Here is a 26566-nt window from a genome sequence, read left to right on the forward strand (position 1 = left end):
TTTAGTCATAATTTTGATGTGGTTGTGGGAGGATTCAAGCACTGCATTTACCTATGCTGCCACCTTGATTGGAAGCTATTACAATATTATTGACTATATTCTCTATGCTGTACTTTACATTTCTGCAACTATTTTTATACCTGGCAATTTGTACTTTTAATCCCCTTCACATTTTTTACCCCCAGCATCTGTCAACCAACAGTTTGTTCATCATACTAGCCTCACTATATAATGATACATTTTATTTATTTTTTATTGAGATAACTGGTTAATAACATGTAAGGTTCAGGTGTACAGCATTATAATTCAATATACATATACGCTATAGCATGGTCACAGTTGAAAGTCTAGATTCCTTCCATCACCATATATTTGACCCTCTTTACCCATTTTGCTCACCTTTACCCCCTTTTCGTCCTGGTAAACACCAATATGTTGTCCATACCTACAAGTTTGTTTTATTTGGTTTGGTTTGATCATTTTTTATTTTTTCTTTTATATTCCACTTATGAGTGAAATCATATGGTTTTTCTTTTCTCTCTGACTTACTTCACTTAGCATAACTCTCGAGATCTACTCATGTCACAAATAACAATATTTTATCTTTTTATGGCTCAGTAGTATTCGTGCGTGTGTGTGTGTGTTACATCTTTATCCATTCATCTGTTGGACAGATAGGTTGTTTACATGTCATGGCTATTGTGAATAATGCTGCAATGAGCATACAGAGCATATATCTTTTTAAAAAGATTTTATTTATTTATTTTTAGAGTGAAAGTGAGGGAGAAAGAAAGGGAGAGAAACACCAATGTGTGGTTGACTTTCGAGCACTCCCCCTCCCCACTGGGGACCTGATCTGCAACCCACACATATGCCCTGACTGGGAATCTAACCAGAGACCCTTTGGCCCACAAGCTGGCGCTCAGTCCTCTGAGCGACACCAGCCAGGGCTGAGCACATATCTTTTTGAATTAGTGTTTTCATATTCTTTGGGTAAATACTCAGAGGAGGAATTGCTGGATCATATAATAGTTCTAGTATTAACTTTTTAAGGAACCTCCTATTATTTTCCATAGTGGCTGCACCAATTTACAAACACACTAACAATCTCTTTTCTCCATGTCCTTTCCAGCACTTGTTCTTTCTTCTGTTTTTGATAATAGCCATTCTAACAGGTGATAGCTCATTGTGGTTTTGATTTGCATTTCCCTAATAATTAGTGGTGTTGAAAATTTTTTCAAGTGCCTGAGGCCACCTGTATGAAAAAAAATGTCAGTGTAGAACCTCTGCCCATTTTTTATCAGAATTTTTGAGTTGTATTTTTAAAAATATATTTGATATTAACCCCTTATGAGAAATATCATTTGTAAATATCTTCTCCCATTAGGTTGGTTGCCTTTTAATTTTATCAATAGTTTCTTTTGCTGTGCAAAAGCTTTTTAGTGTACTGTATTCCAATTTGTTTATTTTTATTTTCATCTCTCTTGTCTTTGCAGTCAAATTCACAAAAGAACCACTACGACTGATGTCCAGAAGCTTACTGCCTATGTGCTATTGTATGTATTTTATTGTTTCAGGTCTTATATTCAAGTCTTTAATCCACTTTTACTTCATTTTTGTGTACGATGTAAGATGGTGGTCTAGTTTCATTCTTCTGCATGTGGCAATCCAGTTTTCCCAATACTATTTATTGAAGACAGCTTTTTTTCTCTCGGCTCCTTCATTGAAAGTTATTTGTCCATATATACGTGGGTTTATACCTGGGCTCCCAATTCTGTACCACTGATCTGAGTGTCTGTCTTTCTGCCAATACCATACTGTTGTGGTTACTATAGCTTTGTAATGCAGTCTGAAATCAGGGTGTGTGATACCTCTAGCTTTGTTGTTTTTTTCCCTCAGGATTGCTTTGGCTATTTGGGGTCTTTTGTGATTCCATACAGGTTTTAGGATTATTTTGTCCTATTTCTGAATATGTCATTGGGATTTTGATAGGGATTGCACTAAAATATAGATTGCTTTAGGTAATATAAACAGTTCAACAATTTTAACTTTTCCAATCCATGAGCATGAAATATCTTTCCATTTCTTTGTATCTTTTTCAATTTCTTTCAACAGTGTCTTATAGTTTTCAGTGTACAGTACTTTCACCTCCTTTGTTTATTCCTGATTATTTTTTTTGTAGCAATTGTAAATAGGATTGTTTTACTTTCATTTCTGATAATTTGTTGTTAGTGTATAGAAATGCAGATTTTTGTATATTGATTTTGTATCCTGGAACACAACTGTACTTGTATACTATTTCCAATAGTTTTTTGGTGGACCCTTTAGTGTTTTCTCTATAATGTCATCCACAAATAATGACAGTTTTACTTCTTCCATTCCAATTTTGATGCATTTTATTTTTCTTGCTAATTGCTCTGGCTAGGACTTCCTGTACTATGCTGAATAAAAGTGGTGAGAATGAGCACGCTTGTCTTGTTCCTGATCTTACAGAAAAAGCTTTTCATTTTTCACCATTGAGTATAATATTTGCTAAGGATTTGTCATCTAAGGCCCTTATTATGTTGATTTAGTTTCCTTTTATACCCACTTTATTGTGTTTTAATCATAAATGCAAGTTGTAACTTGTCAAATGCTTTTCCTGCATTTATTGAGATGATCATATAATGTTTTTCATTTTTTAATGTGGTGTATCATGTTGATTGATTTGCAAACGTTAAACCTTCCTGCATCCCTGGAATAAATCCGCCTTGACCATGGTGTATGTTTCTTTTAATGTATTGTATTTGATTTGCTAATATTTTTTTGAGGATTTTTGCATCTACATTCATCAGACATACTGACCTGTAATTTTTTCTTTTTTGTGTTGTCCTTATGTAGTTTTGTTATCAGGGTAATGTTGACCTTGTAAAAATGAGCTAGAATTTCCACCTTTTCAATTTTTTTGAAGACTCTGAGAAGGAAATTATTCTTTGAATATTTGGTAGAATTCAACATTGAAGACACCAATCCTGGACTTGGATATTTTGGGAGATTTTTATTATTGTTTCCATTTCCTTACAAGTGATAGGTCTATTCAGATTTTCTATTTTTTCATGATTCATCTTAGGAAGGTATTATGATTCTAAAAATTTATCAGTTTCTTCTAGGTTGTCCAATTTGGTGGTATATAACTTATTTATAGTATTATTTTATGATTCTTTATATTTCTGTAGTATTCCTTGTAACTTTCATTTCTTATTTTTCTTTAAATATTTTATGTATTTATTTTTAGAGACATGGGAAGGGAGGCAGAAAGAGAGGGAGAGAAACATCGATCTGTTGCCTCTCACATATGCTCCATCCAGGGACTGGGCCCAAAACCCAGGCATGTCCCCTAACTGGGAATCAAACCAGTGACCTTCCACTTTGCAGGACGACACTTAACCTACTGAGCTACACCTGTCATGTCTCATTTGTGATTTTACTTGAGTCTTCTATTTTCCTAAGTAAGTCTAGCTAAGGTTTGTAAAGTTTTCACATCTTTTCAAAGAACAAGCTCTTTATTGATCTTTTCTGTTGTCTTTTTAATCTTTCATTTATTTTTGCTCTAATTTTTATCTCCTTTCTTCTACTGACATTGGACTTTGTTCCTTTTTCTAGTTCCTTAAAGTGTAAGATTACATTATTTATTTGAAGTTTTTATTATTTTTTGAGATAGACCTGTATTGCTGTAAATTTCCCTCTTATGCTGCTTTTGCTGCATCCCAAAGGTCTTGGTACGTTGTATTTTCATCTACATTTGTCTCTATGTATCTTTTTATTTCTCCTTTTATTTCTTCCTTGACCCCATAGTTATTCAGTAGCTTTTGCCTTATTCTACCAGGTAGGATCTCTTATAAAATGTTAAATAGAAGTGGTGAAAGACACCTTTGTCTTGTTTCTAATATTAGGGAGAAAGCATTCAGTATTTAACTATTAAGTAAAATGTTACCTTTAGGGTTTTCATAGAGTCCTTTGATCAGGAAGTCTATTTTCATTCCTAGTTTATTGATTTTTTAAAAATCATGAATGAGTGTTGAATATTTTCAAATGTGTTTTTTGCATTTTTTTAGAAGAGCGTATGTATTTTCCTTTGGTTTGCTCATACAGTGAATCACATTGCTTATTAAATGTTAAACCAATCTTGTTATTCCCAGCATACTTTTTACAGACTGATGGATTTGTTACAAATAACTTACTATAAGAATTCTTGCATCTTTGTTAATCAGGGGTATTAGTATGTAATTTTCTTTTAATGTCTTTGTTGGGTTTTGATATCAGGTTTATACTGAGAGCATATAAAATAAGTTGGGGTATGTTATCTTTTTATTTGCTAGAAATATATGTGAAGGATTGGTATTAATTTTCCCTTAAATGTTTGGGAATTAACTAGTGAAGTCATCTACACCTGGAGTTTCCTTTGTTAAAACTTTATTTCATAGATTTACAAATAAAACTTTGTCCCAGATGCATGGTAGATGGAGTACTGTTTTCCCCAAGAGAAAGTAAACCCATATTTTTAGTCAGGTTCTAGTACATCTATCTGCTAAACAATCCTGAGAAAATCTTAAGTTGTGTGGGGTCCTCCAACCTTAAACAATGGGAGCAACTGTTAGAGCAGAAGAATTAAGAAAACCAACCTGGAAAAAAGAAGTATCAACTGAAATCCTATTTAGATATTTGGTTCCTAAGCCTTGCTTTAGAGTTGGTACTCATTTTTCTCTCAAATAATTTACACTTTGCCTGCCCCACCCCACCCCTACATGATGACATGGGCCATATTCATTTTTTTCCCCATTTCCCTAAGCTCTAACAGAGAAAATAAGGGCTCTCACTGAGAGTGAATTGTCAATAATCCCAATCACTTCTTAAAACCTGCCCATTTCAATGATAAACATGACCAAATATACCTGAGGATGGGCACATTTATGTTTTCTTACACAGTTCATGGTCTATCCACCAGAAAGGCATGAAATAAAGAGGCCAACCTCTTGAGTGTCAGTAGGGGGTCTGAGTAGGATAATTTTAGATGCCCCCTTCAGTCAGTGAGATGAAGCCTGTAGTTCCCAAATCATCAGTCTTGTGAAGGTTTTATTTCCTGTATGAACCTATATATAAGCCTATTTTATCATTTGTCATAAGCTTAGATGCTGACCCAACACTTGCCTACAGGATGATTTGGACTGATCACTAAGCATCTTTTGGGAAGACTATTAGGTGTTTGTGCCTGTTATGGACTGAATGTGTGCCCTCAAAATTGATGTTGAAATCCTAACTCCCCATGTGCATGCATTAAGAGGTGAGGGCATTTGGAAGGTGATTAGGTCATAAGGGTAGAGTCCTCATGAATAGGATTCATGCCCTTATAAAAGAAGCCCCAGGGACCTCTCTCAACTATTCTCCCATGCGAGGACACAGCAAGGTGGCCATCTAATAACCAGAAAGTGGGTCCTCAACAGACACTGAATCTGCTGATGCCTAAATCTTCTTTGTTGCTTCAGGCGCCTAGTCTATGGTATCTTTGTAATAGCATCTTGAACAAACACTAAGGCAGTGCCTTTCTGCAGCACTTGTCATACTGCCTCTAACAATGAATCCGTGGCTCTGTACAGACATACCGTGGTCCAGCTGTTCTTAACTAATGGTTTCTCAATGCTCTAAGTGTTTCTGCTGCCTGGTAGGCATTCCATTCTGGTTAGTGGCCCCTATGGCCAATGTCACATCATGCAAATGTATCTGAAAATGTTACCTATTACCCATAAGACATTACAAACCCATCTCTATTGTTCTGCCTTAAGGTAAGCTACTCACCAAACAGCCCTGGTTCCATGTTGATGTTGCTTAATTGATGGATCCACAGAATGGTGTGCAACCCAAAGGCTGCTCAGCCTTTAAGGGTACCAAATAATGATGCTGTTTCCAATTTAACTCACTTTTTTAACCTTTTATTTAAACATTTTTTCTCATTCAGTATTTTCTAACCAAGTTGAATATTTCATAAATATAAAAACCCCACACTTCTACTGTTTCCTTTAAAGCTAGAAACTTTAGCTTCCTTTTATAAAAGAAATACAACTGAGCTTTATCCAGCAATAACAGAACAATACCCCAAACACAGCAGCCATCCCATCTTCTCATTTGAATATAGGAGCCATAATTGGACACTCACCCACAGACAGAGGCTGCAGTACTCAAGGATGGGTGTAGCCTGTGGTGACTGGCTGTCCAGTTTCTTGGGGACACGTCTTGGAATTGGCTGTATTGTATACAGGTCTAGATGACCAACACTCAGCAATATCTACTTAAAGCACCAGATTATGAAGAGCTTCCAACTGTCTCTACCCCAGTGCAATTATTTAGTAAAAAAAAAAACTAAAGTAGGGAGTATACCAGTACCACCAATGGCAACCCCATACAATTAGTAGAGATTAGTAATATTAGAGAATACAAATAAATGGTTTGAGATTTCATCAGAAAAATCCCCTCTGGCTTTTGTTTTGTCCTTTTATAACTTAATCACCGCTCTAAAAATTCAGCATATTCCATTTATGATTGCATTCTACAGATTTGTATGTTTTAAAAAATTACCAACCAGGGTTAATGGAATGGCCTTGATATTTTTCTAATGCACAAAAAAAAAAAAAAAAAAAAAAAAAAAAATCAGGAACTTACACCCACAGAAACTTCCAGCCTGCAGGATTAGCATCGTTCTTATCCTTTCAGAAAGCAAATAATGGTGGAGAAAAAATGTACACAAACCAAATACGGAACAAAAGGATGGGCTTTTGGTGAAAAGAATCACCAACTTGTTGGATCTGTTGTGCAGTCAATCAAAGGCATAGATATCAATAATCCAAGACTTACGCAAACAGTGCCAGAGAATGAACTAGAACCTGGACAAGAGAGAGGTACAATATCTAAGACTATCCATGTCTCAAGAACTTCACCCAACAGCAAAATTCCAGGTATCCTCCCTAAAGGAGAGGCAATGATCATGAAGATTGTGATGTCCTCAGAATGAACACTGAGTAGAACATAAGTTGAAGAGTCCAGACAGGTGATGTGAGGACCATAGAAAGGTTTATCAGCCTACGTCCACTGAAATACCATCCTCAGTGGATTACAAATCAATACCATATCGGCCACAGATATTTCGAAAATCCAACATTACTGTTTCAACATGAAGATCCACTTGTCAAATGTCAAGTGACATTTTTAAAAGTAACAATACTATTTTTACTGCAAAGTAATGAAAATCATTGATTTAGTTAGACCCTAAGTGAATCCAAATATGGATTAAATTATCCTAACGAGTAAAAACTATGTATGTCACCAATGTAGTGGTTTTCCAAAAGCGACCTTAGAAAGCTTCTGAATACCTAGTGGCAAAAAGCAAGGTTACTGAAATTAGCTTAGTAAAATTTGACCTGGTTTTATCATCTTTTCTTTCTTCCTTTTAAAAAGATTTTAGTTATTTTTAGAAAGAGGGGAAGGGAATAAGAGAGGGAAACATCAGTGTGTGGTTGCCTCCCACATGCCCCCACTGGGGACCTGGCCCACAACCCAGGCATATGCCCCGACCGGGAATTGAACCAGCGACCCTTTGGTTCACAGGCTGGCACTCATCCACTGAGCCACAGCAGCCAGGGCTAATCTTTTCTTAATGCTCAGCATTTGAACTGTAGAAAAGGAATGGACACCACCCAGAGAGCTGACTTGGAACTGGATGCAATGACAGGAGGGGGGGTACATATGTTTTTGGTTGTAAGAGAGAAAGAAAGAGAGAGAGAGAGAGAGAGAGAGAGAGAGATTATGTTAAGTAGGAGGCTACATGTACAGTCTAAGTATAGAAAGTGAAGAAAATGTTGACATAATGGCTAGAAACCTTTTTTTCTTTGCTGCTGCTTAGTAAATTAGTAACAATTCTGAGAGTGACAAATTGCCCACACAATTAGAGTAGAAGGTAGAGTTCACCTACCACTATGGACTCTCCAGGAAATACCAGGCACTAGTGTCCCTGGCTTCCCAGCCTTCCACATAGCCTCCACCAGACCTAGGCACCTGCCCCAGACTTGGGACCATAAGTAATCAATGCAGAGATACATTAAGAAAATTAATGTATATTAAGGAACTTGAGAACATTAAGGAACTCTCATAGGCTCTGCAGCATAATTCGCCAATTGATTTTGTTTACAAAGCCCCAAACATACTCTTTCTTGCCAATAACTGGAGCCACCTAATATCCTTTCAATGAACTCCCTTTTCTGAAACAACTTGTTAGAGTTGGCTCAGGTGCTTTCCAACTAACAACCCAGGCTATTATAATTTATGAAGAGCCAAGCACTATTTACTGATGTGGATCACATAATCTTCTAAAGGGACACTGAGTCCATGTGCAACCTCTTTGAACTGAAAAAATACTGATTTTTAAAAGATGAGGTTCTAAAGGCTAAGGTAAGATTAACTGGTTTTATCACGTATACTAAAGAAAACATATAGAATACATAATATTGAGTACAAAATCCAGAAGAAAATTAAAAAACACAAAAGGCACGTAAGAAGCACTGCTGTGTGGTATACCTGCAAGCTGCTAAGAGAGTATATCATAAGAGTTCCAATCAGAAGGAAAAAACCATTTTGTCCTTTTTTTGTATCTATACGAAGTAATAAATATTAATTGTGGTACTCATTTCACATCACATGTGTATCATTATGTTGTGCACCTTAAACTTATGCTTGTCAATTATATCTCAATAAAACTGGAAAAAATGTTAAACACAAATGCTTCTACGACAGTGCTACTTACCATCTAGGTAAACATTTCCATCACCTTTCATTTATTTCTAATTTTACTGGAATGTGTTGAGAGAAATTTCACCTATAAAATCTCTATTTTTCTATGGCAATGTACTATTACATTTTTGTGAGTTTTACACACACAGTGCAAGGGAGATATTATATGTATGTGTGTGTATGTCATATATGTCATTAATGTCAAGTTACTGATTCCCTTTTTTAACCTTGAATTTTAGGTTCAAAAGTTTAATTACTTATTTTTGGCATGTTTTCACTTTAACTTCTTTTCATTTTTGGTTGACCTTTTTTGTAATTAAAAGACTACCCTTCCAACAAAGGGAAATTATTGAAAAAATGATAGAAATTAACATTTTTGTTTATTTATTGAATCTGTCCTCTTCAAAACACTTGGCAACCATAAATTACCACCCAGGAACTGATATAACACACACAGATGACTCTCATATTCAACCTGGCTAGGAAAATCACACACACACTCACTTAAAAATTTTTCCATTTTATCAACTTCACATTTTCAATGAAATGTTTTTAACATTTACTCAAGAGATTACTTCGCAATAAATCACTCCCCAAACTTGAAATCTTTAGAGCCCTCCTTCTTAGCTATCTTGCTTTATACATATTTGTGAAATCATGGCTCTTTGCCTTCAAATATTCAACATGCCCAGTGACAATAATCCACTTGTACCTAGCACTGGCATCAATTTTACCTATAATGATTTGTGTGTGTGTGGGGCGGGGGGGGGAAGGCTTTCTCAGGTCTCTCTGTTCAACTCTATTTTTTTATATTAATTCTCTGAGAGCAGAGATCCCAGATCCATAATCCAAAGGATTAGAATTCATGATTTAGGAGGAAAAGCTAGAAAAACATGGGAACCAAATCTTAAAAATGAGAAGATACACATCTTAGCTTACTAAAAGCTTTCCTGCAAGCTTAATTTAAATAATGAGCACTTAACCGGGGAAGTACCTTCCCACTTAGCGGATTCTCACATTACAGAATATATTTCAGAGAAAAAAAGACAATCTACATGAGGGGAGGGGAAAAAACACTTTAAAAATAGAACTCCTTTACACCAGTTTCAATATATGAAAAAAAAAAATCCACTTGCCCTTACACTACCAGTGATTATCAGTCCCTCCTATGAAACCCTTTCTGGCCTGAATTTCCAGTTCCACTTTCCCATGGAAATATTTTATTTTCAATGGGGAATATTCCTGGGCAATCTAAGTTCTACCAAAGTGATTTGGTCACACTAATCCAAATGGAAATTTCAGAACCCTGAGGAATCTTTGTTATCTGGCTGTACAGTCTTTCCTGAATGGTCAAAGCAGATAAAAATCTTTTTTTTTTTTTTTTGCTTGTGATTAATGTTAACTCATCATATCATTTATTGTATCAAAACAGTATACATTCCTGCCCCCCGCCCCTCCAAAAAAGACCAGGCATAAGCCTAAAAATCAAAGACACACCTAGAATCCCTTTAATTCTGACCCATACACAAATATCTTATTATAATCATTCTAGAAATGAATGTTCTACACTCTTGTCCTGCATTTTTCAATTTGTATCATACCTATTTCCCTAATTTTAAAACTATCTTCACATGAAAGAGAAAGTTCTGTATGAAAGAGAATACAAAGTAATGGGGAAATCATGTTGTAATGTGATACATTGAAGTACCGTTTTCCAGCCTAATTTCTAATAACTCAGCAATTTGCAAACTTCTCAACACCACCAGCAGTGTTAGCATTCTCATTACTCTTTATTGGAAAAGAGGTTTACCTCACTGCCAATCACTCCACAGCATATTGTCCATTTATATTAATTCTAAGTGCTTTCTGCAAGGAAAAGTGCCAACACTTATTATCTTTGTTTGGAATGTGTCATTAAGACTAAGTTTGATTTTGCACATGGAATTACTAAATAAAATGTGTGATCCATAGTCTCCCCCTTTCCTCTCCAGAGGAAATTTCCAGATACACAACAACAGAGAGCTAACTGAAAGCTTTTCCACTTACATTATTTTTATATGAGTTCTTTCCAATACATACACTTCCTTGGAAGGGGAGGAGGAAGGAATATACTCTGGCTAAAAATTTTCCAAACTAGTTGCATTCATAGGGTTTCCCTTCCGTATGAGTTGCCTGATGCCTAATAAGTTTAGAGCTGTAAATAAAAGCTTTCCCACACTGACTACATGTAAAGGGTTTCTCTCCAGTATGTGTTCTTTGATGTACAATGAGTCGAGCACTCAGGCTGAATGTTTTCCCACACTGATTACATTCAAAAGGTTTCTCTCCAGTATGAGTTCTCTGATGTTGAGTAAGACATGAACTCTGCCTGAAAGATTTCCCACACTGATTGCATTCATAGGGCTTTTCTCCAGTATGAGTTCTCTGATGTACAACAAGAACATAACTCTGGCTGAAAGACTTCCCACACTGATTACATTCATAGGGTTTTTCTCCTGTATGAGTTCTCTGATGCATAACAAGGTGAGAACTGCGGTTGAAAGATTTCCCACACTCGTTACATTCATAGGGTTTTTCTCCAGTATGAGTTCTTTGATGTGCAACAAGATGAGAGCTCCAACTAAAGGATTTTCCGCATTGATTACATTTAAAGGGTTTTTCTCCTGTGTGAGTTCTCTGATGGGCAACAAGTTTGTAACTCTGACTAAAGGACTTTCCACATTGATTGCATTCATACGGTTTTTCTCCAGTATGAATTCTTTGATGTGCAATAAGTTTACAGCTCTGGATAAATGATTTTCCACACTGATTACATTCATAGGGCTTCTCTCCGGTATGAGTTCTTTGATGTGCAATAAGTTTGTAGCTCTGCCTGAATGACTTTCCACACTGATTGCATTCGTAAGGCTTCTCTCCAGTATGAGTTCTCTGATGCACAACAAGGACATAGCTCTGGCTAAAGGATTTCCCACACTGATTACACCTATAAGGTTTCTCTCCAGTATGAGTTCTCTGATGGGAAACAAGGTGAGAGCTCCGGCTGAAGGATTTCCCACATTCGTTACATTTGTAAGGTTTCTCCCCTGTATGAGTTCTCTGATGTGCGACAAGATGAGAGCTCCAGCTGAAGGATTTCCCGCATTGCTTACATTCAAAGGGTTTCTCTTCAGAATTTCTAATGTTTGAAGCAAGCGGTGAATTCTGGGAGATTTTACTACATGTATATTGTCTCTCTTCAACAGGAATTCTCTGTTGTTCATTAGGGGATATGCTATGGTTCAAAACTTGGCCACATTCCTTAAAATCAAAGGATTTTCCTCTTGCATGTATTTCCTCATGTATATTTATAGGCATACCATGGCTAAAAGATTGAATATTGTTGCTAAATCCATAGGATTTATCTTCTGTTTGAGTTCTTGTAAACTGAAAAAGGTGAATGCTTTGGGGTTTTTTTCCACATTCATTATTTTCACATAGTTTCTCATCGTCATTAATCATCTGATGACTATTCATAACTGAAGGATGTAATTTTTTAACATGTGAGGCACGTTCGTGAAAATGGTTTCTTATAGGTATCATCTCGGGTAAAAGAAAGCTGGAATTCGGATTACTCTTTTCCTCAGGTTCATCATTTTTGCAGACTGTCTCATGAGTAATAGCATTCTTTTGAGTGAATGTTACTTTCTTCAAAAGTCTTTCTTGTTTTTCCTGTTGCTTCTCCAACTGGTCCTTGCAAATCAAAACTTCTTCACATGAAGATAACCAAGGATCATTTCTTGCCAACCTTTCTAACTTCACTCCATGGGATGGTTCATCATCAAAAATTCTCTGCTTTGATGTTGACTTTCTTATTTCAAGTGCAGTTGCTGAGTCTGGAAGAAAGCAAAATAAAACATCCTAGCCAAAAAATGTTAGAGCTGGAATAGTGGAATATAGCTAACAAGAAAAGATGCAAAATACTGATACGAGTGGATTTGTTTTCTGCTATTGTAACTTGTATGCAGAAGCAAAAGGGTACGATAAAGCAGCAAGAAGAAAACTACCAAAGCCCAATAGTATAACATAGCATTAAAATGGAACAATTTAATCTTAATTTTATTGAATATGTAAGACTTTAGATACCAAATCTAAATTTCAATATTCCAAATTAAGATCACCTATACAGACTAAAAGATCCTCAAAACAATTTTGCAATTCTTAGCAAAGTAATAAAGGGCCCTTTCCATCCTCTTTAGTGCTAAACACATGTTCACTGAAATAGAAATTAGTGTCCACATTTCTAGGAATTTCTGAAGACATGAAACTTGCTAGCACAGCCTACATATCAGTAAGGCATTAGCAAACCACAACTGTGAACCAGGAAAAAGAATGGGGACACTGTTTTCTCAGAGCCCCCTAAATGCTTTAGGGGCTAATATGGCCCCCTAGATTCCTGTCATTCCAAATGATAGAGAATGGAGGTTAGCTCGTAAACAGAAGCCTGTGTGCTCAATCAAGCATTAGGGAGCACCTAGAACAGTGGTGATGTGTACAGTCCACTAGGAGGTGGAAAATGAAGAAAAACATGGCATGCCCTTTGGGAATGTTCCAATCAAACTTTCTATACTTATGACTCCTGTGTGCCTGTTTCTCACCGAATATGTGTGTTAGGAAATTCTTTTTATACTCATCCCCTTGCTCCAACTAGAAAATTGTATCTGGTTTGAAAAGCTGATAGGTTAAGATATAGGATTTTGAGTTTCTTGTCTGGAGACAAAAGAAAATTACTGCAGAATTTGGTCCCAGTCTTTGGCCTTTGGAAACCACGAAGATTAAACAAGCTCAAACCCAAGAAGTTGTACCTTTTCTACCCTACAAATTAAAATTAAATCTTCACTGGGGAATAAAAAGCACACAAAAAAACCCTATGTGTGGCCAAAGCCAATCTTACCTCTGAACTCCGTAACTCTTAATCAATGAAAACAAGAAATAATTTCAACACGCACACTTCATTAAAAGAGACTGTATCCTTACCCCAAGAGACCAAGTCCCTGTGGTTCTCCAGGATCACATCTCTGTTCTGAGTCTTCTGAGCAGGGTTCAAAATGCCCTCTTCCTGAGTGAAGTCCACAGTCACAACTTTGAAGTTCACTCCTTCCTAAAACAGGACACACATTCCTGCATCATTTCCTTCTAATGTTCACAGGAGAAGAAAAGTTTGACAGATGGAAAAAAGGAAACTTGATGGCCTAGAAGTAGTCCTAAGATAGTCAGTGTTCAGAGGATTCTAGTCAAGGTGTACATGTGTCTTCTAGGTGTACATGTGTCTTCGGGTTTTGGATGCTGGATCTGTTTTTACAACCCCAAAGAAAAACACCACATAAGAACGAATATAAATTTTCTCTCTTGATCACCTTAAAGAAAATGCTTAACTCGGATTTTTCCACTGGTATATGGAATTCCCACATAGAAATTCCCTCCAAAATCCCAAGAAACTAACAGAACAAGGATCAGTAAACTTTTTCTATCAAAGGCCAAAGAGTAAATATTGTAGGCTTTGCAAACTATACAGTCTATTGCAATTACTGAGTTCTATTGCTGTAGCAAGATAGCAGCCACAGAAAACAGATAAAAAACTGGGAGTGGCTTTATTACAATAAAATTTTATTTACAAAAACAGGTGGTAGGCCACATTTAGCCCATAGGCTCTACTTTGCTGATGCCTGAAATAGGAGATGAAATGTGGGCCCTAATGAAGTAGAGGGTAAGAGCGCTGGATTTGGAAGAAAAGAGACTTGGGTTTTCTTACCTATAAATAGCATGTGTCTAAATTTAAAAATAAAGTAAAATAAAATCTGATCTGACAATCTGTGTTTTAACAGTGAGTTTATTCTATTTTAATTTACTAGGCTTAATCATATCCAACTCACTGGGTTGCTGAGTCAGGTAATTGTAATGACATCTATCCATCCAGCCAGCCAGCCGGCCAGCCATTAGCAGTTTACTAAACAAAATATAAAGGCTAGCAATTATTATGTCTGAAAACGCTGAGAAATTAAGTGATACCCAATGTGACTTTTATCCTGAAACTTTAGTCTTCAGATGACAGTTCTAGTTTGTCCACACTCAGATCTGTTGAGACTTCAGAAGACAGTCATGACTGCCATACACAATAAAAAGGACTGCCTCCTTTGAGCAGGAAAGGACCTATTTTCTAAACTAGTGGGCAGAAATTTTGATCTAAAAAAGAAGTGCTGAGGGTGATCTGTCCTTACCCAAAGGCAGGAAAAGCCGGGAAAGTCAAATGCCACTGACACTAACGGCTTTTTAAACAGGCCAGGTGTTACTGATATTAAGCTGTAATTCATGAATAGGACACAGGGTCTGTATGAAACTCCATGCAAAATGCTGCTGTACTGCATTTTTCTAAGTTGGGGCCATAAATTTCACCAAAATCTCAAAGGTTTTCCCAAGTAGCTCAAAATGGGATTGAAAAATGTCATTTACAAACCACAACCTCTGCTGAATGTGGATCTATAGTACTGTTTCCAAACTCTATTCCATGCTTCTGTCTAGTAAATTTAATATACAGGGGTGGGCAAAAGCAGGTTTACAGTTGTACATATGGAAAAAGACATGCAAGTTATGATTATAATAGCACAATAATAAACTTTTGTGTACTCACAACTGTAAACCCACTTTTGCTCATCCCTGTACTCCTCTTTGCTATTTAATGTAGGTATCTTTATTATCAAGCTTGTTCAAATATCAAATAAATAATACTACATTAGATTAGCACCTCCCACTCCACTCCAGCTATATGTTGGCAAAGTCTCACACTTTCCTATCATTTGCATAATGGTCATCTTTGTCACTAGTCTACAGTCCACAAAAGCAGGTACAAAGCATTTATAGTTTTCAACTCTAACTCCAGTGCTTAGCACAGTGTTGGTGTATAGTAAATACTAAATATATATTTGGTAAATTATGTCATTACATGAACCTATAGAATTAATAGACTTTGTAACATATCAAAGTAATCCTGGTCCAAATTCTGATTTAGGTCTTCTCTCACCTAAAACTCAGAGCCTATCAAATACCCATTTGATAGAGTCCTTCAAGCTCTGGCCAGGTGGCTCAGTTGGTGGCAGTGTTGTCCCATACACTAAAAGGTTGTGAGTTTGATTACTGGTATATCTAGGTTGTGGATTTGATTCCTGGTCAAGGCGTGTAAGGGAAGCAACTGATTGATGTTTCTCTCTCTAAAATTCAATAAATATACACAAATATATCCTTGAGTGATAATTTTTTTTAAAAAAGCAGATCCTGGCTTTTCTAAACTTCTATCCCCACATATTCTATTCTACTTCTCCCTTGGCCCCAACTCCCCACTCTTGCAAAGTCTTTCCCAAACCCTTCAACTGTGCCCTTGAGAACTCACTCATCTTCTGTAATAATGAAACCCTACAGCTTTACCATGTTCACCAAATAGTCCCTCCACATCCCTGTATTATGGAAACCTACCCTCTCCGCCATGGACTCCTTCCTCCACCGTCCTTGCAGACTCAGGGTGGTCGTGCCCTCCTATCCCAGGGTCTCAGCATCAAAGGGGAAGGGAGTGGGTCCTCCCAGTTACACTGAAACCCTTATCATTTACCTCCCTTCTTAGAGCTTTGTCCTACTAACCTCTTAAACACCACCATCCCCATCCCCTGAAGACTTAGAATACCTAGGATTCAACCCCCATTTCAAGAACTTGAATTGTTTCATCTCCCATTGTCTATTGCAGTGATATTCAACCTTTTTCATCTCATGGCACACATAAACTGATTACTAAAATTCTGTGACACACTAAAAAATATATTTTTTTGCTGAGCTGACAAAAATAGGCCTAATTTTGATTGATTTACAAAAAATAATAATCACTCATCCTTTTTTGTCTAAAGTGACTTTAAAAAAAATATCAGGTGTCTTTATTTGAATATAAGGATTTCTGGTACCCAGCATTAGCCAATCAAATTCAACCTTATTATGTGATGTGACCAATAAGATCCAACTCTATTATATGACCTATATATTTATGGTTCAAGATAAGGCATTCACACTGGACAGCTATTGTGTTGGCTATTGTCCATTTTTCACTTGACAATCAAAGGGAAAAGAGGGCCGTGTCCCTGACTAAATAGTCAGGTTTTGCACATTTTAAAAATTCTTGCAGCACCCCAGTTGACAATCACTGGTCTATAGCATCTACTCGTACAGTTCTCTGATAATACTATAAAAATAATTGACTTTAATGCAGCATTTACTGTGTGGTGTCAAGCAGTGTGTTATCCATGTCACAAATTATCATTCACTTAATTCTCACAAGGTCCCTGTGAGAAAATTCTATTAGCAGCACCATTTTTCAGATGAAGAACTGGAGAACTAACACAAACACCTAAGGTTGGTAGTTGGGATACAACCTCAAGGTTGCTTGACATCAGGGGCTGTGCTCTCAGTCATCAAGCCGCATGACTGGCCAAACTCCCAGACCCTGGAACTGCTCTTCAGCACCCCACTCTTAGCGTGAGACCCGAGACTCAACGAACATAAAGGGCTCCACCTCTCAAATCACACACACAGAACTGCCCACTCGTGGGTTACATCAGATTATTACTTTTGATTATATCAGACTATTTTTAAATTTTATTTTCAATTATGGTTTATAGTCAGTACTATTCTGTATTAGTTTCAGGTGCACAGCATAGTGGTTAGATAATCATAAAACATACTTCACCATGTAGTCCTCCCAATATTTCCAGTACCCACTTGACACTGGAAATACAGTTGTTACAATACTATTGACTATATTCCCTATGCTGTATTTTATATCCCCATAACTATTTTGTAACTACCAATCAGTATTCCTCAATCCTTTCACCTTTTTCACATAGTCCCCCAACCCCCTCACCCCTCTAGCAGACTTCTTGACTTTATTTGCTCAATTATTCCCTTTACCTTTCTTGCCCTTGGATGGTTTGGGGCTATTAACTCTATGGAAATGTCTGCTCTTACTATCTACCAACTATATTCTCTTCCTTTCTAGTTAGTGTCCTCCTTATCTTTTCCATCTTAATTACTCAGTTTAGAGTCTGTGGATCATTCATTTTAATCCTATTAAATGTATCCAAAAATTCTCTTTGATATTACCTTGACCTACAGGGCTTCCACTGAATGCATGTGGCTACAAAAACTGAACAAATCTGAATGTCAGTTTGCCATCTGTGGAGAGTAGGCCCCCACTTTTGGGGGAACCCACAAAAGCAACTGGATAGCGTGTTATCAATTAGTGGTCACTACCTTGGAATGATCCTTTCAGACCCACCAGCAACCCTGAGAGGCCTCCTGGAGCAGCTTGTTCTCCCATAATCCAAAATTACTGTTTTAAGCCTTCTCAACACTTCTCAAACAGCTCTCCATTCCAGTCCCCACCCTCATGCCTAACAGATAACTCCATCTTCTTGTTCACAGAGATGAAGTCAAGGTTTCACATAACTCCCTCAACCTCATTTGTCCTATATGCGCCCTTCTTCCTCCATAGAGCCAATTTATTCACATATGCTCTGAATTGATTCCCCTGGCACTAATCAAAGACTCGGCTTTATAACTTTATCTCCTCTCTTTCCTCATCATTAACTTCTTTTTCTCCACTAACTCCTCCCTGGAACCACTTAAGAGTCAAATCTTTTCAATCCTTAAAGAAAAAAAAAGTCCCTCAACCTCAGATTTCCTCACAGCTATCACTCTCTTCAATCTTTCACATGACAACCAAATTTCGGTAAAAGTCACACACTCTCATCTCCATTTCCATCACTTTCTACTCACTTCCCAGTTCACTTCAATCTGGCTTCTGCCACCCACCAGCCACACACATTTCTCAGTGAAGAGGCCATGGGTCCAACTCACCTGGGATGGGATGACCAGTGACCCAGCATCTTCTCTCTCGACCTTGATGATCATCTCTTGAGGAAGGAGAGAGTCCTAAGAAGGTAAAATAGGCGAGAGAAAAGAAAATAAAGGGAGCTAAGTGACAGCTCAAAACTCTCATTGTGAGTAGGCAGGGGTTTGACATACCACCTGTTTCAACACATCCCACCAAACTTCTGCTCCCTCCCATCAGTAAATTCAAGTGAGCTATTTTGGGGCGTGGGCCGGGGGCGGGGAGTGACCTCTGGAGGGGCACTGAGACACTGGACATGTGCATGAGGTCTCTGTGGATCTTCCAGGCCAGCCCCGCTCCCAGGTGAATGGAGCCATGAGTGTCCCCAGCACTAGGGAGAAGAAAGGCACAGTCCAGCTGGTCCCTGCATCTCTGACCTGTGAGCAAGTAAAGCAGAATACAGCAGGACCAAAGAATGATCAAGGAAAAAAAATCCATAAATTAACTTCGTAAAGCATTTGGCAGAAAGCACCACCAATAAAGGCAGCAGCAATAAATATCTACTGTTAAGACTTCTACCAAGTCAGTAAGAAAAAGGTAGTCTTGACAGAAAAATGGACAAAGGAAAATACAATGTAGCTCAACTATAAAGACCTAAAATGGATATACAAAAAGATGCTCAACTCTTTGAATCAGACAAAACTAAACCTCTTTCTAATTATCTCTCTGTATGTTAGAGACCATAAATTCACGTGGCTATACCACCCGCTTGCACCTCCAATTACAATTCAACGCATTGTATTCTAGCCTTCCTACTTTCCATATTTGCACCTTCCCTCTCCGCCTCCCATTATCCTCTTTATATTTACCGATGTGCTCAAAACCCCTGTACGTACCCAAACCCCAGCCATGTGAAACGGTCCGTCTGCCTGTTGCTCACAACTCATCCCGTGGTACTGGTCGTATACCCTGAGTGGATGTTTAAGTTGATATAACCTTTCTTCACTGGCAATATATTTTTTTAAATATCATTTTATTTTTAAGCAGTTTGAGACTTACAAGAATGCAAAAATAGAACAGAACTCCTGTGTGCCCCTCGCCCAGCTTCCCCAGTGCTGGTGCCAGACACAACCCCGGCACACTGTCAGAACTAAGAAGCTGGCAGGGGTGCCATCCATAATTCTAACTCATGCACATGCTTAATCCAGATTCTGGCTGTTTGGGGAGACACGTTTTGCTTTTATTTTTGTCTTTTTAATGGAAATATTTTTTAAACATAATGTAATATCCAGCAAGTCTACTTGTAAATATTCCCTTAGGAAATAATGCTGTAGAAAGTACACTTAGATATATGTACAATAAATCTCCTTAAAGGGTTACATTATCCTAGCAAAAATGGAAGGATGGAATAAATGTCCATGAGAAAATGCCTGGTTAAACAAATTACACTTTATCCAGATAACTAAATACTATTTAACAGTCAAGAGAAGAGACAGGTTTGCATGAACTGATGAGTACAAATAACAGAAAGATGTCTATAATGCACTACTGAATGAAAAAACTAAGAACAGTATATCAAATATGAATAGATTTTTATAGAATATAAACATACACAGAGAAGTCAGGAAGGACGGTCTCCAAAGCATTAAAAGCAATTATTTTGGGGAGGGGAAGAACTGAGGAGCAGGTTCAATGCCTATGTTTTAATACCATATCTATTTTTTTAATAATTTTTAAAAAAAATTTTTATTCATTTGAGAGAGATGGGAAGGAAGGGAGAAAGAGAGGGACAGAAACACTTATGTGTGAAAGATACATCGATTGATTGCTTATAGCGCACCCCCAACTGGGGACCTGGCCCACAAGCTTGGCATGTGCCCCGACTGGGAATCAAACCAGTGACCCTTCAAATCACAGGCCAGCGCTCAATCCACTGAGTCACACCAGCCAGAGCTAATAATCCTTATTTACCTTAATTAATCAGAAACCAGCAAAAATTATTTCTCTTGAAAAATTACTTTGAAACAAGAGAATTCCTATGTGTGTATATTTCTTATAAATATATACAGCGGTGGGCAAAAGTAGGTTTACAGTTGTAACACAAATACAATAATACAAGAATAAAATCTGTCTTGTGTACTCACAACTACAAACCTACTTTTGCCCACCCCTGTAGTTATATTTCTTATATTTATATTTCATATATGCATATATTTGGTCATTCAGATGACAAAAACATATGTCTAAGTTACAGCTAGTGTTCATCCACAGATCCTGGCTCAGAGCTCTCTTGCAATGTTATGCAGTGACTTTTGGAACCCACCCAAGGGTAGGGGCTGGCTGCCAGCAGGAGCCAACAACTTTAGAGAATTAGAACTTTCAGTCCCACCCCGATTTCCGGGGAAAGGCAAGGGGCTTGGGCATCGTGACTGTGTAATGAAGCCTCCATACAAACCCAAAAGAACAGCTCCTCAGTTCCTTTTTTTGAGGACAGCTTCCACACTGGGGAACTGGAATGCTTCCATGAGCCACCTTGCTGGGCCCAAGCTCCTCGAGGACAGAAGCGCCTTCCTTCAGGGCCTGGACCTGTGTATCTCCCTATCTGGGTGCTCGTTTGTATCCTTTACGATCCTTTGTGATAAATCAGTAATCTACTAAGTAAACGGGTGTTCCTGATTGCTGTGTGCCATTCTAGCGAATTAATTGAACCCAAGGAGGGGGTCATGGGAATGTGTGGTTTATAGCCAGTCGCTCAAAAAAAAAAAAAAGCACATACATCATGGGCTTGCAGCTGGCACCTGGAGTAGTGGCACTCACAGGGTGGTTTTGTGGGACTGAGTTCCTCACCTGTGGAATCGGATTCTACTCTGGGTAGATTCCCAGAGTTGAGTTAAAATCTTGGACAGCTTGCTGGTGTCAGAGACTTAAAATGTCTCAGGGAGTGAGTTGGGGGGGGGGGGGGGGCGGCGATAAATAAATAAATAAGTTTTCACAGGGAAAATACAAGAGATATGAGTTCTGCTGTCAACTCTGCATCAGATATTCTTCCCTGCCCCATCCAGTCCCTTCCACCAGTTTCCCCGCTTTCGCTTCTTTACACCTTTGTTTCTGTGTGGGGATGTTTTTTAAAACTGTACTTCTACTAGAGTGGGTTCCGTAAAGCTGAGCTCTCCTGTTCACCGTGCTTTTACTGGGCTTAAATCAGCACTGACACATGGTAGGCACTTCACAAGTGTGTGCTCTCAGTAAAGCAGCCACTGAAAAAAAGGACATGGAATGTGCTACTCAAGCCTACACATTTGTCCCCATGGCTCCCGAAGTCACCAAATCGTGGCTGAACTCAAGTCCTTCCTGTGGCTAGAAGAAACCTCTTTGGGAGCCCTTCCTTCTCAGAAAATTGAGAGCTTCATCCTCCAGAACCTACTCTCAACTTTCTCTAACTAAATGCTCAAAAACCATGTTGTCACACAAGTGTGTGAACACACACATGTACACTCCTTCTAGCCACTCTGGATTACTATCTTAGGAACGTCTCCAGTATTATATCTTATTTCTATCTTCGCTCTCACCATCCAACATTTGCCTACGTTTTACCAATATACAGAGTACTTTGACGCAGACTATCTCACACAATTATCTAATTTTTTTGAAGGAATGATGTCTAATTCACCGACGCAGAAGTTAACGGTTATGAAGCTTAGTACACTCATTTCAGTCCGTGGAGTTCACCAGGGATGACCCACACACTGACTGCCTGAGCTGCACCCCTGGCCCTTCCACTGCCCCACCGCTCAAAGTCGGGCCGTTCAAGCCTCGGATCAAATGCCACCTCTTCTATGAGGCGTTCCCAGATAGCATTAAGTCTCGTCTCTTCTTTCCTTAGGATTTCTTAGCTGGTTTTACTGGATTCTTACTGTTCCAGTAAAATCATTCTTGTATTATTTATCTGTATGCCTCTTCCCTGGGTCATGAATTCTACACTGTAAAGAATTATATATTTTCAACTTTGTATTCTCCTCAGTATTGAGTCATCTGAATTTGACAAGACTAGAGATATGGGCAGGGTTGGGATATACGAATGGAATTAAAAGCCTCTACCCCCTCTTCTGTGTGCTCTGGACCATTTTTCCCACTATTTTGCAACTTTGGAGGTATACCTAACAAATAAAAATTGTATATATTTAAGGTGTACAACATGACACTTTGATTATATGTGTACATTGTGAAATGAGTACCACAATCAAGCTAATTAACACATCCATCACCTCACATAGTTAGAATTATTTTGTATGGTGAGAACAATTAAGACAAACTCTCTTAACAAAGTTCAAGTTCACAGTACAGTAAACTTCGGTCCCCGCATTGTACATTAGGCCCCTGAAACTTACTCATCCCACCTAACTGAACCTTTGTCCCCTGTGACCAACATTTACCCCTGTCCCCTCACCGCCCAGTCCCTGGTAGCCACCACTCTCTGTTTTTATGGGTTCGACTGTTTTAGACTCCACATATAAGAATAATCATGCAGTTATCTGTCCTTCTCCATCTGGCTTATTTCACTTAGCATCTGTCCTTCTGAAGCACTTTATCCTATCCAGAGGACATTTTTTTCATTGCTTTTAGAGAGGGGGGAAGGGAAAGAGAGAGAGAAACATTGATGTGAGAGAGAAACATTGATTGGTTGCCTCCTGTATGTGCCTGAACCCACAACCTTTTGATGTATGGGATGACGCTCCAACCAACTGAACTGGAGCATTTAAAAATTATCCTTTTTGTTCTACGGTCACCTCTGCATATAATAAAGGAAGAGTTTCCTTTTTTCTTCACATACTTCACAAAATGGAAACAGGAATCAGACTGTTGTTGACTTCCACAGAGAACAGTTACAGGCAGAAGATAACTCGGCCCATCCCCCCCACCCCTCCACCGCAAGGTCATCTGCACAGGGAAAAACCAGCTGCTGTGTCGTGCAACCCTGGGGAGAGGGCTGCATGGCATGGGACCAGGGCCCCCTGCCAACAGCCACGTGAGTGACCCTGCATTGGGTCCTTCTGTTCGGTCACGCTCCTGAAGGTGGCAGCCCCAGCCAACGGCACGGCACCTTCGTCAGAGACCCTGAGCGCCAGAAACATCCAGAGAAGCTGCTCCCAGAGTCCTGACCTTCACAAAATGTGTGAGATAACAAATGCTGGTTGTTTTAAGCTGCTAAATTCTGGGGTATGCAATCATGGGTAACTAATACAAGAAAGAAGTTTTTTTGCTTTTCCTATGTAATCTTGGAATATATAAGAAACACAATTCTGTCTATGAGAACTAAGTCATCTTTCTCCCCAGTGCCTTCCACAGGGCCTTCCACTGGTTACACAACCAACAAATATGTGAAGAAAGTAAAAATTAAAATGAACAGATTGCTAACTCAGTTGTATGACATAGGAGAAGGACCCTTAAGATTATGAAAAAACACACAAATGTAACATACTGATAATCTTTGCTAACTGCTATAATTACAGTCTTCTAACATATTTTCCATACACACACAAACTATGTCCATTTTTTAAAAGGTGGTCATTTCTAAATGTTACTGACTTAACACAGATCATAAATAAATATCTTTTTATGTCGGTAAATATGCATTATATCAATGACTACAGTATATTCCATTTCATGGTGTTACCATAACTCATCGAGCTCTCCTCTTGCATTGCATATGCTCAAACATTCTTCCCAAGAGCTCATTCTCAAACAAAGCTGTGTTGTTGGCCAAAGGGCACTCCGTATTCTAAGGGCTTTTGATACAGGATGCCAAATTCCTCCCAGAGAGAGTTATCTGGGTTAAAAGGGTGAAGAAATGCAGGGAGCCTCATTAAATGCATGGTATATAAGTGTCAGAACCATGCAGGAGAGGAGGGGCCATAAGCCCCCAAAACTGCAGAGAGCTGGAATACGCTCCCAAGCCCAGTGGGGGCCTGGCTGGGAGCAAGCTCTAGGTCTGCAGGTCGGGGTGGGGGGGTGGGAGAGAAGCTCACTCACCTGCACACAGGACTTCAGGGGCCCTGGGGGCTTCTCATCCTGCTCTTCCATGCTCTCCTCCCTCAGGCAGGGGCCTGAGGTCCTGAGCTGCAAGGGGAGAGGCCCTGAGTAGAGCACCCTCCTGCATGTCCACTTAGCACCCCCCTCCCTGGATTAGTCTCGCTTCTGGGATGCAATCCCCATAAGTGTGTAGATTTCTAGAGGTTCCTGCCCAGATTCCAGCCCGAATAGCCGTGCATGCACCTAGATTCCCTTGGTGTCTCTCCTAAGCCAAGACTTGGCCGCTCCAAACTAGTTCCTCCACTATCTCGGGCTTCTGGACCACGTACCAGTAAGACCGCCTCATGCCCAAAAGCAGCCTTTGTTCACGACCAACACCTGCAGCACAAACCAGTCCCTCCCTACCCCACTGGGTCCTGGGATCCCCACAAACACCTAGCACATCGAGGACCCCCGGGTGTGCGCCCCTTCCTCCCCAACCTGAAATTTGCAGCCCCAAACCAGCACCTCTCCCTTGGCAAAGCATGAGGGTTCTGGGATTGATGGTGCAGAGCCACACTTCCTAAGTGCAGGGAGCTCGTGACACAGCCCCAACCCACCAGGATCCTACCCTCCCATTAACCACGCCTGACCCTCCAGCAACCTGCCACCGATTGCTTCCGGCTCAAATAGCCAAGCATATACTGAGCTCATCTGCCCCCGAGACCTGCGCCCTCCACCATTCTGGGGTCAGCCAGCCCTGAGTACAACGGTGCTAGCCCAGATTCTCACCCCAAACCCTCCTGGGCCCTGACTGTGTAGCTCTGACCTGGTCTCGCCACCAACCTGGATGTCCTGGGGCCTGAGCTGGCAGCAGAGCCAGCATGGCACTGGTAGCCTCTGACAGATACCAGCACGTGCCAGCCCTGCCCAGGCCCAGGAGGTGTACTTCAGCTGTCCTTGCACCAGCCAGATGTTTCTGGGCCCAAGACTAGAACAGCCCCTGGCAAACCCTACCCTATGTGTCCCAGCCCCACATCATCCCTCCCTCTTACCCATCCCCTCACCTCCATTGGATTCCCATTCAAACAGTATAGTGTAGGTCACAAGGCAGCCGTACCGTGGACCTGCACCCAGGCTGTTTCCTCCACCAACCTCCACAGGCTCCCACTTGAGCTACACCTGCCTTGACTCTTGCCCAAACATCTTCCTGGGCACCTGCAGCTCCAAAAGTTCCTGTCGTTTTACCAACCTGGGCATCGCCAGGCTGTGACTGGAGTGCCATGTACACAAAGAGCCCGGCACCCTGCCTCATCCTACAGCCTCTCCTTTCTCGCCCAAACACCTCTGCGTGTGCAGAGGCCGGGTCCAGCCTTACCCCTCTGCAGCTGTTCCCTCTACCCACCGGAGCATCCTGGGTCCTAGGAGCTCCCCTGCCTCCCCATTCTGCCCAAAGGCCAACGCATGTACGGAGTGCAGCTGGAGCAGCCCCAAGACCAGAATCTGCAGCTCCAAAATGGGGCCTCTAGGCCTCTACTCCCAGAGGTCTCTCCTGGCTCTCTTTTCAGGGGCCACTGCATGGAGGTCACCCACCCAGGCTCCCTCCTCTTGCTGGCATCCACAGAGCAGGCTCATGCTCGGAACGTGCGCCCTCTGCCAGCCCACAGGTCTTACGCAGTCCCTGATCTTCAGATGAGAATCTATTAATATATCTCCCCTTCTGTGCCTCAACCCACCTGAGACACAAACAACACCTGCAAGTCTCCATGAGGATTCTGGGGTCACCTGTATCCACTGTCTGCTTGCAACAAAAACATTGGAACACCCAAACAGTAGCTTGAG

General features: G+C 39.7%; 1 protein-coding gene across 1 annotated transcript; it reads right to left on the reverse strand.

Annotated features, from left to right (window-relative positions):
• Positions 1–10806: 10806 nt before the first annotated feature.
• Positions 10807–25852, reverse strand: ZNF180 (zinc finger protein 180). Its single transcript, XM_054588449.1, has 5 exons — positions 25792–25852; positions 24746–24832; positions 18742–18816; positions 13828–13951; positions 10807–12686 (listed from the first exon to the last, which is right to left on the reverse strand). The coding sequence occupies exons 1-5, from the start codon at positions 25795–25797 to the stop codon at positions 10948–10950; spliced, it is 2031 nt and encodes a 676-aa protein (XP_054444424.1). The 5' UTR covers positions 25798–25852; the 3' UTR covers positions 10807–10947.
• Between the last annotated feature and the right edge of the window lie 714 nt (positions 25853–26566).

This window comes from Pteronotus mesoamericanus, unplaced genomic scaffold, assembly GCF_021234165.1.
Source record: "Pteronotus mesoamericanus isolate MK-2021 breed Mesoamerican mustached bat unplaced genomic scaffold, CSHL_Meso_final scaffold_137, whole genome shotgun sequence".
In the NCBI taxonomy this organism is placed as follows: domain Eukaryota; kingdom Metazoa; phylum Chordata; class Mammalia; order Chiroptera; family Mormoopidae; genus Pteronotus; species Pteronotus mesoamericanus.

Bases quoted from the DNA above. Each gene is read 5' to 3' on its own strand.
- ZNF180 (XM_054588449.1), bottom strand. The intron at 18,817-24,745 runs GTGAGTGAGCTT...TTACCTTCTTAG, and splicing joins CCCTGAAGTCCTGTGTGCAG to GACTCTCTCCTTCCTCAAGA. The intron at 13,952-18,741 runs GTGAGTTGGACC...GTCCTGTTTTAG, and splicing joins CACTGGTCATCCCATCCCAG to GAAGGAGTGAACTTCAAAGT.